The 19,057-nt window shown below is 41.5% G+C and overlaps 2 protein-coding genes across 14 annotated transcripts in view; both read right to left on the bottom strand.

The window, feature by feature from the left end:
* efnb3b (ephrin-B3b) overlaps window positions 1-19,057 on the bottom strand; it is an 888,832-nt gene that overhangs the window by 68,532 nt on the left and 801,243 nt on the right. The window lies entirely within an intron of this gene.
* The window catches only part of kdm6ba (lysine (K)-specific demethylase 6B, a), a 149,712-nt gene that overhangs the window by 3,750 nt on the left and 126,905 nt on the right, over window positions 1-19,057 (bottom strand). For 7 of the 13 annotated variants that reach the window (XM_009303125.5, XM_068222582.2, XM_073908350.1 and 4 more), the window contains 19 exons: window positions 11,711-11,800; window positions 10,212-10,304; window positions 9,741-9,864; window positions 9,549-9,641; window positions 9,254-9,464; window positions 8,811-9,062; window positions 7,617-7,781; window positions 6,882-7,376; window positions 3,572-6,708; window positions 3,337-3,463; window positions 2,889-2,994; window positions 2,599-2,804; window positions 1,925-2,019; window positions 1,675-1,743; window positions 1,432-1,580; window positions 1,226-1,340; window positions 913-1,100; window positions 633-774; window positions 425-551 (listed from right to left, as the gene is read on the bottom strand). In XM_009303125.5, the coding sequence (XP_009301400.1) occupies window positions 425-551; window positions 633-774; window positions 913-1,100; window positions 1,226-1,340; window positions 1,432-1,580; window positions 1,675-1,743; window positions 1,925-2,019; window positions 2,599-2,804; window positions 2,889-2,994; window positions 3,337-3,463; window positions 3,572-6,708; window positions 6,882-7,376; window positions 7,617-7,781; window positions 8,811-9,062; window positions 9,254-9,464; window positions 9,549-9,641; window positions 9,741-9,859 (5,796 nt within the window). In that variant the 5' untranslated portion in view covers window positions 9,860-9,864; window positions 10,212-10,304; window positions 11,711-11,800. The remainder of the gene's footprint in view (window positions 1-424; window positions 552-632; window positions 775-912; window positions 1,101-1,225; window positions 1,341-1,431; window positions 1,581-1,674; window positions 1,744-1,924; window positions 2,020-2,598; window positions 2,805-2,888; window positions 2,995-3,336; window positions 3,464-3,571; window positions 6,709-6,881; window positions 7,377-7,616; window positions 7,782-8,810; window positions 9,063-9,253; window positions 9,465-9,548; window positions 9,642-9,740; window positions 9,865-10,211; window positions 10,305-11,710; window positions 11,801-19,057) is intronic. The other 6 variants (XM_073908352.1, XM_073908354.1, XM_021477780.3 and 3 more) reach the window with 1 other exon arrangement.

The raw sequence follows: 19,057 nt of genomic DNA, 5'->3' as shown, positions 1-19,057 counted from the left end.
AAACAATAAACCAAATGACCAAAGAGCGTTGCACATTAAAGTAGACAACATAAACATCATTTTGGGGACTGTTTTTATCTTACAGATTTAAACTCAACGTTGCAAAAAACATTTTAAGGTGACATCTCATGGAATTAGTGTGATGTGTAGTGTAATATGAGCCAATAAAACTGTGTAACAGATGTTCATCTTGCTCCATGTCATGGTGAGTTAAGCCAATTTCAGATCCTCTTAAATCAGTGGAAGTCAAATTAATCTGTCTGAATATAAAGACGCAGTTATCTGTAACCCATCTACACTCCACAGCTGACCACATCCACTTCTGTAGCATTTCTCAAATCTGCAGGATTTTGTTTGTGGGCCTCTAGTGACACCAACTGGAAATGCCAACTAAAATGGCCTTGCATGACAAAACTGCACTCACATCACACTCGTTACAGTAGTAGGCCGGCTCATCCTTCACTCTGCTCTGGTAGGAAATCTTCATTCCTGCTGCCACCAGCTGATCCCTCAGAATCTGAATGTGCTTAATAGACTGGAGGAGACAGTGTCTGAAAAGGAGGAAAGGAAAATAGATGAAACCTTTACACTAACTGTGATGTAACTGAGTAAGGAGGAGGCTGCATACATACTTGATCATGTTGTAAGCGTCTGGGTCGGTGACTTTAACAGTGCGGGCCACATTCCAGGACACATGAATCATGGGAACGATGGATTTCACTTTCTTCACTTCGTTCCACTCAAATCTTTCTAAAGCCACCTGGTACTGATAAGCTACAAAGGAACAGATAAACAACAGTAAGCTAAGGGCTAGCAAACAGCATTTTACAGTTTACTGATCACACATTTGAATTTACTGATTAAGTTTTGCCTTTCAAGAAAGCAGCTCCCTGGCACACAGTTCAAACTTACCGTTGACGGGTCCCACATTCCAGGCAATGTTGTTGCACCAGCCCACGGCCTGAACCCAGTGTACAGTGCCTGCGTTGATCCACACCAGATCTCCTGGCCTTTGGATGAAACGGTACACAGGGATGTTAGCGCGATACAAGTCATCCAGAACTGGCCACCATGAACCCGTCAAATAGTCCACTCCATGTCTGAAAGAGAGAAAATGTTAACATTTAGACATTGTTTGCTATTAATGTATTTTTTTGACAGATTTCAGACTCAAAATATCTCCTGTGGTTTACAAAGACAGATTTTGAACGGCACAGTTACTCACTTCTGACAAAAATCACTGATGGCCTCCCAGTAGTCATCATGGACAGCAAACCACTCACAGTCTCCAGGTCCAATGTTGATGTTAACAGAACAGAAGTTGTTGTTCTCCTGGTGTCCTGAAGACAAGAAACGTGAAATTTAACATGAATAAAAAAAAAAAAATCTATTATTGATTTACCACAACTCTTATTTGAGATAGTCTCAAACCTGGTGTGCGGCATCCAGGAATCTTCATATATAGTTGTACTGTATTCATTCCCAAAATGGTGTGGCCAACATGGCTTAGCATATTCCCACTGGAGGATACGCGCATAAATGCTGGCAACTTCTGCAGTTCCTGCAGCTGAGGCTTCCATCTAAACCATGAGATGCAATACAATGTAGTTAATACATAGTGCCCTAGAGTGTACCATATTTACCGGTTTACACAATAATGCACAATGGTCTTACCTTTTGGGATCAGACAGGTCAATGTTTGTGCCAAATTTAATTATTTTCCCCACAGTTTTCTGCTCTGAACTGTAAATACAATGAAACCGTTTTAGGGAAAACCATTCAACTAATATAAATTCATACACGCATGCATTTAAGAAGGTTGTTGTTACAGATTTCATTAAATCAGTTTTTATTATATAATAAATAAATAAAAAAAGGACTAATTCAGAAATTAATGGCCATGTTAATTTTTGCGACAAATTACCTGGAGTTGGGTGCCGAAGAGTTACTGGTTGTACTTTCCGCTTTAGTGGTGGGCTTTTCATCATTATCCTCCTCAGCGTCACTGCCTTTCTCTTCCTGCAAATACAGATAGTATTGAGTCATGCATTTATACTTCTGTGTTGTTTGTGTTGCTCTGCAATAACACAGAGGAACATTAAAACCCACTGCCAGCTTGCGTTTCTGAAGTGTTGAGTTTCTTCACAGGTGTTTTGTTTTTTCTGAACGCTACCTTAATGTAAAAGTAGCTAAAACACACTTATTCAGAGGCGGGAACTGGCGGATGTGCAACAACTTTAATCATAAGGTAAACAAAACATCTGGAGCTCCATTATGAGTCGATCAGACTTGCGTAATGCATAATGCATAATGTCCCATACTCAGCACAGTTACCAAACTGACCAATCACAGAGCTTTCGCTACGCATTGTATAGTTACTTTTTTTTGAGAGGTGCGCATAAGAGGCCGCCAGGGCGAGGGCTATGCGACCACACATAGGCTGCGCCAAACCATACATGTATGCTTGACGCAGAAGTATAAATCAGCCTTGAGTGTTATGATGTATATGATTCTAACGGCAATTTGTTTTATCGTTTACATCAGACAGGGCTGTGCGAACATGAATTCTGAAGTACTTGAAAAAGTTTGTGATCCCACCTGTAAGCTCTCTTGGAAGCTAGATGCCTGGTACTGGGCATACTTGGCAATTGTTGTATGTGACCTGCTGCTCTCACAGGGCCAGGTCTGTCCGGTGCCGCTGGCATCCCAGTTCTCATCTGCTGGTTGCTGGACCTGGGTTCGGACCTCAACTGCATGCTCTGAATTTGCCTCCACCAAAGACTTTGTGGAAAACAAACCAAGATCTACAAAGAGAAAGGATACCACCAAGTTTAGAAAGAAACTGTATCCGTCTATGCATCTATCCATTACTCAAGGAGAAAACTTACTTAATCTGAGAGAGCCAGCTAGTCCCCGGATGACAGTAATGGGGTTTTTAGGATCTGTACAAAACTGCAGCAGGACTGGAGAGAATGCATCTCTTTTACTTTCCAACTGCAAGGAAAAACAGACATGGAATTATTAAGATATACAGACCAAATTCACAGACTTTTCCCTGACTAATCACTGGAACAACTCAATTTCCTTTGTTCAAAATGAATAGAAAAACTTGCTTTGAAAGCTTGAATATTCAATTTAATTATGAGAGCAACAATGGATGATTTTATTTTTTTAATAATTGAAAGATTAAAGCACTCAGTCAACTTTGGTCTGACTTTTTAGAAAAGGTGACATTCCTGAAATTGTACGAACCATGCGAACTCTGGGTTATACATGTATGCATTATAAAAATTGACCACAAGGGGGCTTGGGAAAAATGATGACTCTTTTGCTTACATAGATGCTTGGTGTAGGGGGGTTGAGTTTCTCACGAGGAATGGGCAGCTCTGTCCTCACAACAGGTTTCACAGAAAAGGCATCCAGAAGATAGGATTCCTTGAATTTCCCCTTCACACGAGCTGCCCTGAAATAAAACATTAGAAATGTTTTTTAATGGTGTAAAATACATTAAATTACAACTATAGCCAAAATATATTGTTTCAGTGATGTCCTGTATGCAAATATTGCTTACTTGCAGGCTCTGATAATTTCACTAGCAGAGTTCTTTATGGTTATATCTTTCAGAGGAATTCTCTTCTCTTCTACTTCTGAAGCAATAAATGTCTCCCTGTCCCCACTCTCCACCTTTATGAGACGAATCTTCAGTTCTTTAGGTGGCCCATCTGTCAGTGCTTTCAGTTTCTGAAAGTCATCCGAACATAATGCCGATGAACCTGATGGGAGATCGGAAGAATGTCCAGAGCTGCTGCCCTTCTCTCTAATCTGAGTCCACGCTTCCCCTTCATTCTGGGGTCGGCCACTTTCTTCTTTCCTTCTCTTCTTGTCTCCATCTCGCTCTTGTTCTTTCTCCCTAAGCTCCTTACTCTGAAGGTCCAGATTACCCAGCACTTGCCTGCTCTTCTTTTCCTTATGTGACTTTCCGTCCCTGTGTCTTCGACTGGAGCTGGAAGAAGAGGAGGAGGAAAGGGATGCATCGTCATGTCTTTCTCTGTGCTTTTTCTTTCTCTCTTTCTTGTCCTCATGTTTTTTGCTACTGCTGCTGTGTTTGTGTTTCCTTTCTCGTTCTCTGTCTCTGTGTCGTTCCTTTTCTTCAACAGGTTTGCATATCTCACGAGCCTCTGCTTTTGAGTGATCTTTAAAAGGGATTATGTGTTTATTCACTTCCAAGCTTTGACCAAGCTCTGCTAGAGAAGACTCTGAGATGGTGGTCAGCTTTGGTCGTCTTTCCAACAAGTCTTTCATGTTTCCAGAATCCACCTTAACTTTGGGTTCTTCTGAAATATCCTTCTCATCATCATTGCCCAGAAGATCTGAAGGGCTTATCTTATCCCCTCTTTTACTCTCTGATTCACAACTAGTAGGTGAGAGGGGACAGGTCTGACCTGAGTTGCTAATGGCAGAGGTTTGCGTTGGACTGCTAAAGCCTGGGTGACTGGCTGAACCTGATGTGGGAGAAGTGCTTTGTTGCTGCCTGCATATATCAGGCCCCAAAGAAAGAGATGAGGAGTACTTCACTCCCACAAAAGCAGAACGAGGAGGACGTCCAAAGGGACCACCCCGGTATGTGTACTTCTGACTTTCAAGTACAGATGCAAGGTTTTTAAACATGCTGTTCACACCTGTCTGATGAAGGTGGGGGCGCTGAGGTGGTGAACAGGATGGAGTTTCATCTTCTCGATCCACTTCATCTTCATCATCCTCGCACTCACTTTTCACCACCTCTGAAATGCCATAAAGCTTGGCCAGGTCACTATGGCGATAGTTGGTTCCTGTTGTGGCAAGACTGCCATCCTGGGACAGAACACTATTGGAATTTGCAGACTTGGGAATGACCTTGAGTGAAGAAGCAAGAACCTCTTCTTCTTCCTCAAGTGAGGATGTGCGGCTGCAAGGAGATGCCAGTGAACCTTGTCGACTTAACACAGGGGGGCTTGCATGGCCATCTGGCTGATAATCCTCAGCTGGTGATTGCTTTAGGGCAGGCACAAGGTCTGGTGCGCACAAATAACTCTTCACAGGAGCCACATTTGTAGAAAATTGAAGTTCAGACACTGCTTGTTCTCCCTTCTGACCAGAATACAACTCCTCCTCTTTCTTGATTGACTCATCCAGCATCTTCATAATGTTAGCTAATCCATCAGGCAAAAGCTCAGAAGTTTCTTCCTCAAATTGGGCACCATCTGAATCACCACTGCAGCTACTAGCATTGCTGCCCAGACCTTGAAGTCCTGCACTGGGAATTTGTTTTTGAAGGTTGTTTTCCGTCATGCTAATTAATGTGCATGAAGGGTTAGCATCCTTGTGAAAAGCTTGATAAAGTTTGGGTTGCTCTCGCAGGGGTGGAGGGTTAGGAATAGCACCAATTATCCCAATATTTTGAGCGGTTTTCAACATGAAGTCTTTGGATGGGTCAGGTTTCAGTTGCATGTTGTGGTTGGAGGTGCTGATGAGAGTAGATTCTGAGTGGTATGTGGAAATCCCAGTAGAATTCTGAGATGGTGTCCCACTCTTCAATTTCTCCCTCTGCCTTTGCTTCTCACGGGCATATTCTGTCTGGGGAGTAAGAGGAGGTGGTTGTGATTGTTCTATAATGGTTGCTGAAATTCCAGAAGGACGAGGGGGCACTCCTCCTCTACTCAGCCAGGGATAAGGTGGTGAATTCTGGCTAGAAGGCGAGATGGAAGAGGGTGCATTGGCTGGAGACAAACGAGGAGGGGGAGGCTCAGTTGTATTACCTGACAACAAACGTTCCAGACTTCTAATGGCAGACTCACAATGTGGTTTTGTGTTCACTTCTTGTTTCTCTACAATCTGTTTTCTCTTTTCTTCCTGTTGTCTCTTTCTCTCTTCTGCTTGCATGTGGCCCTGCAACTCAGCATCAAGTTTATTAAAAGCATCAGCAATTGAGCATGGGACAGTAGGTTGCAAACTGGATCCTGGGTAAACTGGAGTTGGAACAGTAGTAGTTGCCTGAGAAATTGAGGAGGAAGATTCAGTGGTTACAGAGTTGTATGACCTGCTGGACATTGGCTGCAAGATTGAGTTGGCCTTTATTTGTGCTGGAGGGTGAGGGCAACTTAGAGGTGAACTGACCGGTTGTGGGAGAGTGTTAGAGGGTTTGCTGGTGATGACGCTGTCCCCTGATCTCTGAAGCCCTGAGTTTAGGGTGGAAGGAGTAGAGGACACTGGGGTGTAGTTAGGTCTACTTTGTCCTGTGTGGGTAAGAGTGGACTGCTGAATTTGAGATTGCACTCCATGTAGATGTGGAAGGGTTCCAACACCAGGGTGAACACCCTGATAACCAAGATGTGGTGGATTTTGACCAATCATGGATAGATGGTTTGGGTTTGACATCAGCACTGAAGAATCCGTTGGTCTTCCAATGCTTAGAGTGCTGTGGATTGAGGAGGTTGTAAGGGGTGCCGAGCTCATCGTAGGGATGCTTCCAACACTAGTATATGGTTTCAGGGAGCAAGGTGGATGAGGAGTTTCTAGGTTTGGAGTAATGACAGGTTTTCGAGCAGAAGCCTGAGGTGGGCTCACATGTTGGGGGGTCCTTGGACCCTGGTTACCCACAACACTATTATGTGCCTGAGAGTGGCGTGCTGCGATCTGAGAAACTCCTGTTCCTGCACAGTCATGTGACTCCTAAAAAGCAATCAACAAAGTCAACAAAACTGTGTCAACTAAATATATAATACAAAATAATTCATAAAAATGTTGCATAGCATGCCATTTACAAATAACTTTCATTTTTTCTGTGCATTAAAAACATTTTGTCAATGTAAGTAAAATTCTTGTGATTTCATGTTCTATGTTACCTGGTTCCTCCAGGGTTTGTGGAGGTTGTGCTGAGGTACTGTGGCCTTGGCCTGGTTGCTGGCTGGTGGGCTGGTGGAATGGACTAGCCCTGGGTGAGGCTGGAACTGGGGGTGACTGTAAGGCACAGTGGTGTGGTTTGCTGGTGAGGGTGCAGGACGCTCCCTATCTGCCCGCAGTGATGCTGAGAATTTAGGTATTAGCGGAGGTGGGGTATCCAAATGATGTCCTCTTTGTGGAGTAGTACCATGTGGTTCTCCTTGGGACTGGTCTGAAGGTCTGTTGTTGGAATAAGAGTATGCTGAATGGTGGATGTGAGGGCTCTGTAAAGGTGGTCCCAGAGACTGTGGTGATTGAGTGGCCTTTTGTGACTGTGATGAAGAGGCCCTGCTTTGTCCATAGCCACTTGTGGTGTTAATGGTGGGAGAAGATAAGGTTGATAGACTTATAGGAGGTGCTTTATAGGGGATACTTTCAACTTCTGGCTTAGCTGAATCCTGTGAAAGAGAAGAGTAAATAGCTAAATGCAGTAAACACGACACAAATTGAAAAATTTAAATGTCCGTAACGACACTTCATGACTGCTTGATGTCATATGACAATGCCAATAGTCTGTGATTACTATTAACTTTAGGTAAAAAGAAAATTCTTAGAAAAAATATTTTGCAATTGCAACAGTGATAGAGAGAATAGAAGAAAATAAAATTTAATATAAATTCTGATGAGTGACGGCAGACCTGGAAATGAATGGGTCCACTTTTGTGTTCAGTTGGGTTCCAGGGTGCTCCCACTTTGTGCAAAGGGTTCCAAAAGCCAGGTTTAGGTGGGGGATAGTGGGAGGATGGCTGTTGATTCAAATGTACAGTTGGTCCAGATAAACGTTGCATGGCTGAATGCGCAATCTATTGTAAGACAGAAAAAGAGACAACTTTTTACAACACTTCCCGAAGAAAAGGTTTTGGAAAGAAAATTCAGAGCTGAGGTCTTAGGGCCAGGACACACCAAACCTACATCAAACAACTAGCGTAAATGAAAATTAACTGTGTTGTTGCATCATGTTAGCTCGCTTCTGGTCCAGTCTGGACTAAAAAGCTGAGAGTGAACACCAATCAGATGGCAGCAGACTGATTCAAGAGCACATGTCCTGATTTGTCTTTCCGCACATGTGGGTGGCAGTTTTCTCTTTCAACAAAGGGAAACTGAACATCCGACGCGCACATGCAAAAAGTAAAGCATTTAGCGTCATTATGTCAATACTTGTCAGATTACCAGACATATTTGCATGAGCTACACAAATCCCTTCATGGTGACTAATAATTCATATAGTAGCAAATTTTTGCCTGCCTCTTTGTGCTCCTTCTTGACTTGAATTGTTTACTAGCTACATCACTTCAGTTTTTGTTGTTGTGCTCTGATCCGTAGCTGAATAACCAGAGTGCTCTATTCAGCCAACGCAGATACTACATGCTGAATCAGACCAGTGAGCTCTGATGTTAACCCAATGAACAGCAACTTGTGGAACACACCAAACCTACTAGCCAGACCGATGCTGACTGACGAAGCCCAACGGCCAACCCTCGGCTTGATGTCTTGGCCTATTCACCTTATTCTTTGTGTACGAAGCGGGCGCATTTGAATCTTTTTGGCTTGAGACTTCCGGTCTCATTCCCTTCCATTCATTTTTTTCTGCTCGTTTCACTGTTTGATGTTGCAAACTGATATTTTCTTATTATATTATTCTACTTGGTCCGTATAGTCATGCAAACATTTGTTTGTAGAGCAAGTAGTTTGACCCTTTTCTGCTGTTTATTATTCCTAGTTATTTCCCCCATAGGCGACTGAATCCGAAGTTCTAAAACAATCATGAAAACAGGCACACTTCCGCATCTTAGGATAAGATGTAAATAAATGTATGATAATTCTTGACCAACCTGTTCAGACCCAGAGCTCTTCTTCCTCTTGCTCGGACTGGGGAGGTCTTCTATGGGCCGGTGTAGAGAGGGAGGAGGTGTATGCTGAATAACAGAATGTTCTCCGAGAGGGGGACCAGGACGTTTTAATTGTCCAGAATTAGAGTGAGTTCCCCTGGGTTGCTGCTGATTTTCAGGTGGAGTCCATAAATCAGGTAATGGATGAATGGGCCGTGATCCATGGGTTGCCAATTGAGGATGAGGAGCACCAAACTTTGAGAAAGAAAAAGAGAGGTTGGCAAAAGAAATGCAATTAAATGCACAACAGCACAATGTCACCGTAATACAATGCCAGAAATCCATAAACATTTAAAAATACTGATTATTGTTGCATGAACAACTTCTATTTACATAAGAAAGCACATAAAAAAGGTTTGGTAAAGATATTAACATCTAATTTTTACCTTCAGTAGCTGATTGGCTCGAGCTGTAAGGTGTGAAGGAGGCCCTGCATTGTAGCTATTGCGCAATCTGTTGTGGTTATCACCAGGCAATGGCTCATACCCTTGGCCAGCTCTGGTTGGATCCCAAGGCCTGGGAGGAGCAGGGGGCATTCTTTGCAATGCCGGCATCAAAGCCTGAGACTGGTCTTGCTTATCCCCTCGATGTATGGGTCTGGAAACACAGAAAGATAAATCAGCAAACAATGCAAAAAGTGCATTTTACCAGAAGTGTTAGCAAAGATTAACAGAAACTCACCCATTGTTCAAGAATTTACTAGGATGATTTAGCCCAGTCATGTGACTGGGCATATGGGGAAGAAGCTGGTGCTGATTGACACCAGTTAAGCACCTATCAAGAGAAGAGGAATCAACTCAGTTGTTTTCTTAATTAACATGTATCAATGACGTCCTTAAAAGCATAATGAGCCCTGATGATGAGGTAAATTACCTGGAAGGAGGTGGCCAGGCACGGCTGCCCACGGGAGCCCATGGTCCCCGGTTGAGTCCGTCCAGAGGAAAAGGGTCCCGTGTGCTGCACCCGGTGAACTGCTCTGCTGTGTGATGCATCCAGCCTAGACAATAAACAAAAACTATTTTGTTATGAAGCTTTTTACCCATCTTAAATGCAAGGAAAATGATTCGCTACATGTAAAAAGAATGAAATCATTCAAATTGTTGTGACACTAGTAAAACCTTTTAGTTAAGTTTCAGTTAGTTGTCAAGGCAAACCTTTTTTTCAGTTTTACATCTAGAATATTTATTATTGGATTTCAGCTTCATTTCAATTAGCCAAACATTATCTAAACATAAAATGTGAAAAAAATTAATACTCATATGCAGTAAATTACTGTTCATAGCTAGACTCTAATAACCAATGAATAATAAAGAGAGAGAGAGAGCATTATACATGTTAACTCACCACACTAGCTATGAGTGTGAAGCCCTCCACTGCAAAACGGAGAAGGCCACTCACCAAAACGGAGGAGAAGCTGTTTACTGCTACTCCTGCCAACTGGAGAGAGAAAGGAGAAGGGACATAAGCGGTGAGGCAAAACCACAGCCAAATCCATTAAACACAGGGGGAAAACACATCCTTTGTAGTCTGTACGAGTGTTTGGCCTGCAGGCAGCTATTAACAAAGAAAGCCTCCAGAACTTCAATACCACTCACTGCCTCAAGGGGGCAGTGCTCTTCTGTATTCTAATGGCAGGAAAGGGTGCACAGATGGGCTTGTGGGAGTTCACCTATAGGGTGAGTACACTGAGGTCATTATAACCCTTCCTGGGGCCTCTTGGCAGAGGGTGAGAGTGATGGGAGGGAGGGGACGAGCAGAGCAAAGCCCTGGAGTCAAGCCAGTGGTGTCTGTGTGCATGTGTGCATAAAGGAGTGTGTGTACTTGTGTTGTGTTGTGTTGCTCCAGTCTGATTATTTGCATGTGTATGAGTGTGTGTCTATGACAAGGGAGACACTGAGGTTAATCTCATTAGGCCAGGCGTGATGGAGAGAGGAAAGAAGGAGAGCAAGGGGTGGAGGGAGGAAAGGAACAGCAGAAGGCTCGAACAGGATGGATGGACAGATTAGGGAAAAAGGACCGGTCTAAAATTAAAGTGTTCTTTAGGGAGACTCCAAAGTGAGAAGACCGGCTGTGCTCCCATGAAACACCCACACATGCAAACACACTGAGCTTCCCACGCATCCAGAACACACATGGCACATCGAGCACAAGCTGGATGCACAAATATTGGCAAGCGCCTGCACACTCTCGATTGAAATTGCTTGGCACACGCACGTATATACCCATACAGAAAAAGACGCCTAATTATGGACTTGGCAAATACACTTCAAGTGCGACATGCACAGGCCTATTCTCTTTCTATAGCACAAAATAAACACACTTATTATACAATAAAACAGGCCGCTTATGCAAAACTTGCCATCCATAAAATGCTGTAGGACCTGATGGTTTAGTCCTTGCCTACAAACACTTTCTGGTGAAATACAAAAGCTGTCTGAATGCTGTAATTCTGGTGTTAAGGAATACTCAGTCCAAATATTAATATGTAGCAGTATTCTGAGATTATTTGGATACAGTAAGTGTGTGTGATCTATTCATTGCTCAACAGGTTTAGTCAGACAGTATATTTTGAGCCGACAGGATCCCACCCACTCCTTTCTGGCTCATGGTGTCGCACTATTAAAAGCCTTATGTGATATTTCGGGAACTCTGGATTTAGCAGCTAGTGAGGACTGAAATAATCACGACCCTGGAGTATTCTTAGACTGAGATCTGCATATTTTCTCTCTCTCACACTCACACTCACACACACACACACACACACACACACACACACACACACACACACACACACACACACACACACACACACACACACACACACAGACAAACATGTAGATTACCTGTTAAATAAGCATCTAGCACCACTTCTCACACGTCTGAAGAGTTAGAGTTTAGCACCAACAGTTGATCATCTCTGCAGCTGTGGAACACTGTAGGGGGACAAAGAGGCAATCATCAGCGAATAGAGCTCTACTCTCAACTTCATTTGTTTTCCTGATATTTTACATTGGCATAATTCCATCCAATCAGAAGAAATGCTGTAAAAACAGCCAGACCTTGCAGCTGTGCCATCAATATTCTATCACTAACCGGGTGTCAAATATGACTCCAGAGGGAATGGGGGAAAAAACACTTCATTTTATAGGACAAACTGCAATTTGGAAAAGGACACTTACATTCTGACAAATACTACTTGTCAATTTTTTTAACAAACCAACTTGTTCTTTTATATTAGTTTTACCAAAAAAAAAAAAAAAAAAAAAAAACATCTTCACATTATTCAGCCTTTTATTGGAAAAAAAAAACATCAGCATTTTTTTTTTGTATTGTGAATAATAAAAACACTAATGTAAATCTGTCTGAAGCACTGGGAACTCATGGGCTTTGAGCAGGAAATCCATGATAGTGCCTTTCACACACAATGGTGAGAGTTATTGTGGGGAGGTGTCTGAATAAACACAGGCAAGGCTCTAATAGGCGTATTGATGTGGAAAGCCAACTATCACATGTGAAAACTATAATACAGTGTCTGTATGACGATTTCTGATCAATTCAAATATCTCCACAATGTGTTTTTAAATAAACATCATAGCATCATGCTACAGAGCACATTGTATCAGTTACAATTCTGGTGTTCGTGAATCTTTACAGATGCTCGGTGAAGAGAATGAAGTGATGATCATTGGAGCAAATCACAATCATATATCATGAGTGCATGTACGCAATGGCCAATCAGCAGCGTACAAGAATCTGCTCGACAGCTCAAAATGCAAGTGTGAAATGCTGATTGTCACATTTTTTTTTTTACATTCAAGTACCAAAGTTGCTACTTTTGACAACCCTACTAGAAACCACACCCAGTACTATGAACTATGAAGTACCTGAAGAGAAATAGTCAAAGCCTGCATAACTATACATTAGTTATGGTCAGGTAAGCAATAATTAGCAGTGTTGTGTCATCATCTGTTCTACCAGTATGTAGAAACCTGTGGCTCCAGTTTGTCTTGCTGAGAATTGGTTGAAAGCAGGCCCTGGCTCCAGAATACAAACCATTATGGTGGAGAATTGATCAGTTTTAGTCAAATAATGAGAATCTGAGCTAAACAAATATACAGTTTACAGTGTGCAATACTTCAATTCAAACCTTGCCTGAAAATGTTCATGACTATGAAGGCAGTTGTGGGTAGTGGTGTAACTCACAATGAATGAATACTTTCACAACAAATATTTTCATCGTGCTTATGCTAAAAACACACATACAAAAACAGAATGAGACTTCTCCATTCAGTTCCACATTTCTTCTAGAAACAAAAACTGCTACAGCTCTGCTTTTCCGAGAATTGTAATGTTTTGCATTACAAACAATACAGACTTCTAGTAAAGTCGACTAGTAAAGTCGAAACAGATTTTTAATCAAGCTTGTTTCGATTTGTCTGTCTTACAATAAGTACACTAGATCTGATAAAAGATAGCCGGCTACAGTCAAACCGGGGAACTCCCGTGACTCAAACATGGAAAGGGCTTACCCCACAACTCAGACACTGCCCCCTTCTCTAACAGTCTTTACGGTCAGGTGATACGGGACGCCCACTTCAAATCACAACATTGGGAATTTCTGAAAGTGTGCCGTCGTCATTATACAAGTGCACAAAGACATGCACTGTAAATTTACAGTGGGGCTTTTCTCCTGTTTTACCAAACCAGAGATTCAGAAACTTTCAGCCAGGGGGAAAACAAGAGAGTAAATGCGGTTGGGTGGTTAATGGTTTACTGCAAGGTATCACATCTGCACTCACTTTCACAGCCATCAAGTACTGTTTTCTAGTTCAAACTGTGTTTTTGAAAGTCATTCAAAAATTTCAATCCCTTATGATTCATGTTACTACAATGACATAATAATTAGAAAATCCCCCCTTTCGCCTCCGCATCGCCCCTCAGCTTGATAAAAATAAAAAATCCCCCTAACAACAAACATCAAACAACTATTCCAGTCACTGGGTTGATCGTCACATTTACTAGATCAGCACCAAAAAAAAAAAACATCAAACCAGATGATAGCCACGTGTCTGTGAGTGTCTCCAACTAACCCTGCCCAATCAAACAACTGACAACTTCCAGGAGATCAACTTGTCAACTAACCAACCATAGAGTTGGACAACTGATATAACGTGTACTCATAAAAATGAATTGATTTGAATATACAAGGACTGACATCAGTAACACTGAAAACTATTTCAAATAGAGGATATTATTTTAAAATAGTATTGGGGTGGTGTGTATGAGAATATCCACCAACATGACGAAACAGTCCTCATTACTGCCAGAAACCACCATGAGGCTACTTTTAGAGCCAAAGAGCTGAATGCGAGTATGCGGAAAAGCACAACGTGGAATAGTCAAGGAGTTAGTTACGCTGTAAGAAGGACACGGATTGATGATAAAGATCTGCAGAGGAGATGATCAAAGAAAATGGCAAATCTGGAATGTTCGCAAAGGGGGCTGTTGGAGGAATGCTCACATTCGGCTATTATATAATCCACCTCAGATAGAGATCACACACAGAGGCACAAGGAAACACAACGTCACAGTAGGCTTGCGTCTGTTCCCTTCCCTCTGTGTGCGTGCCTCTGCCAATGATGCAAGGTTGAGTCGTCACAACAGCGAAGCTGCCTTCCAAGCCCACACTCATAGCCTCCACACAAACATGCGCACAAGCAGGCAAGAGTACATTCTGATCAGAAGAGAGAGTTCAGCTGAGGACACGGGCAGTGCTTACTTATGTGACACTCTGGTTCAGTCCTTCCCAACATGTAACTTCACAAAAACTCTCTCATCCTTTCATCACCCTTTCAGAAATAACACTATAATTAAAACGTTCTCAACTGGCCCCATTATGCTTTCAAAACTTCACAACTTGCTTCTATAAGGAGATTTGTTTTCCCTGCTCTCTTTTTCATGTCATCGCCCCAAACCTAGTTCACTTCTGAGTTGTGGTTGCCAGACATTTGATAAATGCTGACATCACATTCATTAATATGACATTGACGTTCAGTAAACACTGAATAATTGTCTGTGTCTGCATTCATCGCATGTCAGGAGTCTATGAAGCATTTTACCATATTAGTAGTTGAAGGACACAAATGAACCAAATCTAAATATCATTATTATCATTCCTGGCATGACATCAAAGTCAGCAGTTTTAGTAAGTGAATCTAGAATCTTGGTCTCAGTCAGAGTGCGAGAAGCTCAAAGAGAAACCTGAAGCTTTTCTTAGTAACTGAAGTGGTCATGTCCTGTCAGGAGGGTAAACAACCATGCTGTCACTGTGGTGAGCACTGCTGAGAAAACACCATTAGTCATTACATTAAACAAGGTATTACTCATAATAAGAGAAGTTAACATGAAATGTCATCCACAAACCAATTTACTTATGTGACGTGTCATACTTCTGAATAAAAAAGTGCAGTCAATAACAAGAAACTAAATTGGTGACCCTTTGGATTTGGTCATACATTACAAATTATTAAGGGGGGAGGGGGGTTAGATTCATTAGTCTGGGACAGATCTAGATACCAACTTGCAAAAATTTAAATAATAAAAGAGGCAAAGTTTAACTCAAACACTAAATAAGAGTAGTCCAGCATACATCACCAAAAAAGTTGGCTGTTTTACTGAAAGATTAAGGTTACGTTTAAACATCAGTGAGGTCATAAAGTAAACATTTTCCATTACATTCATAAAAATTGTTTTATGCATAATTTTAGTTTTGACATTAGCAAAAACTGTCAAAAGTGCTGTATTGCGTATGCCAGAGCAGTTGGTGCTGTCAGGAGTTCATGCACTTGTTCTCCCAGATCTGAACTAAAAACACCATTTAAAGAGACACATGATCTGTGCTGATGTGTAATTATAATCTGCAGTGTTTATATGACACTGTTGGCTGTAATGTTGACGTGAGTCCACACTATTCTGAAGAAGCGTTAAACACTTGAGCATCAACAATACTTGTATATATTTGGTTATATTCGTTTGTTCTTGCTTCCAAAACACTGAACCCCATTTGAAAATTACACATTTCAGGGAAAGGCATAAAAAGTTTCCCATTTTACGCTGAAAATCTGTCATGTAAATGACATGAGACATGTTGATTAAAAAACGTATTTAAATTAGACAAAAACATGTATGCATTCATTAGTGACAAGAAGCTAAGTAACATGAACATTTAGAAGGATGAGCTTTCATTTCTATGCTGTCTTTAAAAGGGTCACGAAACGTCAAAACACATTTTTTGAGATGTTGACATATGTCACACTTTGCTAAAAACACTATTAGGATGCATAAATTACCCTAAAAAGTGAAAATTGGTGGTTTTTGTGTTGTTTAAGACATTTTAAAGCAACGTCACGACGATGAGATCATCTTGTAAATTCCAGTGTAAAGATTGGTTGTCTGTACTAGCCGGTACAAATTGACGTCATTAGAGTTGTTCATTCATTTTCATTGTTCATTACTTCATGAGAAAGACTTCGAACCAATCAGTGCGCTTTATAGTGAAGAAGATGCAACTTTATTAATATGCATGATATAGCTTTGAAGACTCCTTTTACCCGTTTCAGTGTTCAGAGAGGCGTCACGTCGTGTTGCCAACTGTAATTCAAACAAGTAGAAGAAGAGGAATTGTTCGGAGACATGGGTCATCAGTGTTGCATTTATAAATGAGCCGAAATAAATGTTTTGTTTCTATTTCCCTCCAATGAAATCACAACTCGTGTGAGGACCAACAGTTGTTGATTACAGTGGTCTACTTACAAGTGACAAAAATATGTTTGTAAGGAACATTTTTAACAGAGAGCTTTTCGCATTTAGACATGGTGAAATTTGGATTTGTCGCTCGTCTCCTTTTTAAAAGGACACTGTTCCATTTTGTGTTGATTACTCGGTCTCTAAAGATTTGGTGAGTGTGTAATCAATGTTCTTTGTTTATGTTTCTTCAGAGGCAAAGTTAGTATCGTCAGCTGTACTATTTTAGTTGTTAAAGACACACCTTAGTCAAAATGATTTAGTTACCAAGTTTACAGTTACATCACTACAATATTGTGGACTGAAAATCCTCCACTTCCACACAGCTCTCAGATCAGCTGTAAATGCTGCTCTCGGACTGTTCATCTCCCCTACATCTGCGTTTGTGTTGTCAGTGTGAAAATCAGCTTTTTATGGCCCATTAAGACTTGTGTTGGCACATATTTATACTTTGAACAGTTTCACAGAAGAACTAAACATGTGATATCTGGATAGTCAAAGAAACTTCTGTTTTTGTGTGTGAATGCGAGTAAACCAACATGTGAAGTGAAAAAGCAGAACAGATATGATGAGAGGAAGTTATCGTCAGAGCAACAGGAAGTGGGCCTCTCAAAAGAGGAGAGGGTGTCTTAAAAGGGACTCGGGGGAATGATGTAACATCCTGTGGAACATACTCTGTGTGTATTTATGAATGGCCCAGCAAATGAAAGCAGGGATTGGTCAAGTGTCCAAGTCAATCAGATCACTTGCTTTTGTCCATATTCCAGTCAGTTGACTTTGTGTACTACTTTTTCTGAGAAGTAGAGTAAAACTTTTAAGGAACGAAAAAAGAGGCACCAACGTGTCGGCACGTTACACAACACGCAGCCCAAATGGCAAGAAGCTGAAAGACGATTGCTGGGCGTGAATGGCAGTGACTCAGTGTGCGAACGTCTGCTAGACATGAAAGTCTGGAGTGAGTCTGCACAGCCATCTGCAAGAGAACTCAATGCGCTCAGTCGCAGAGACCGTACAAATGTGTCACCATGTGACTTCAAGAAACAAGTTCTTTCTTTCATCTTCTTTTAACATGATGAATACAAAGTAGCAAAAACTACCTTTCTCCATAGCCATCAAAACATCTGAGCTTTTCATTACTGGAACAGACAATCTCTCTCTCTTGCTGTGTCTCATTAGCCCCCAAAAGTCCCCTCCTACATTCAACTCCGCACTTCCCAGAAGCAAGTGCATTAGACACAAAACAAGCACACTTGTAAGTCATTAGTAATAGAAGGAATAAAAATCACAAACAAGCTGGCTCTCGGGTTGCTATGGCAACTGCTTGCTGTGGCGGCCTACAGAAACACTGTCTGATGCTCACAAAGTTGGAGAGACATCCAGCCGAGGAAGATGGAGAGTCGCATCTGGCATCTAAAACACTCCACTTTAATTGAGAGATGTTAGAATTTACTGACAATAGATAAGAGATGGAAATATTGACTTTAATATCAGATAAAAAAAACAAGATGTTTGTAATACAGAAAGCAATCCCTCCTTAATCACGTCTCCCCCATGTTATGACGCATGTCAGCGATTTGCGCGTTGCATCCTGGCTGCTCACTCTATCCAAAAAACATCTGACTGAGTCACAGAAACATGACTGATCTTTTTTGTTTTCCACCACTCTCTCTCACTCGCTCTCCTTCTCATTCCTCTCAACCACTCCCACTCTAGTTTCACTACCCCTCCCTTTCTTTTACTCACTTTCCCTTTTCCCCTTACTCTGGTTTTCTGCCAAAGTGTGAGATAACAAACCGACAAAGTGACAAAGGAAAAAAATACGCCAGTCTAAAAGGAACAATCACGTCAGACGACAACCCTTGCTGACTTTAATAACACCTAATAAATGTTAATTCCTAATACATTTATAACAATCACTTTCACGTACTTTCTCTGGCGAAATTCCTCTGACATGCCGACATCACTTCCTTTGACCACAAAAGTACAATCCATGGGAAATACTCCCACACACAACCGTTAGAGCACAACGGAAAGAACGAGGAGGATACTACAGCCTACATCTTTTTTTTTGCTCATACGACCAGTCCTGTTATACCAGTATAACCACACGTGCAAGCCCAGCTCACTGCCATCATCAATGAAGAAGGGCTACTGTGATAAGTGCATGTTGACTAAGCACTCCAACAAGCCCACTGACCTACATGATACCTCATCATCATTTCCTGTCACACACACCGCTCTTCTCCAATCTCTCTAGCTATGAGGATCAAATTCACGGCCAATGAAATTTAAGCCCATCAACAATTCTATCATCCTTCAAATCTAGTGGTGGAAGATGGACTTATTTCTGTGAATTGATTCAATTAATTAAATTCATTTTATTTGTA

Source organism: Danio rerio, chromosome 7 (assembly GCF_049306965.1).
Source record: "Danio rerio strain Tuebingen ecotype United States chromosome 7, GRCz12tu, whole genome shotgun sequence".
Taxonomy (NCBI): domain Eukaryota; kingdom Metazoa; phylum Chordata; class Actinopteri; order Cypriniformes; family Danionidae; genus Danio; species Danio rerio.
Note: the sequence above shows the minus strand (reverse complement) of the source record. Positions and strands in the feature narration are given on the sequence as shown.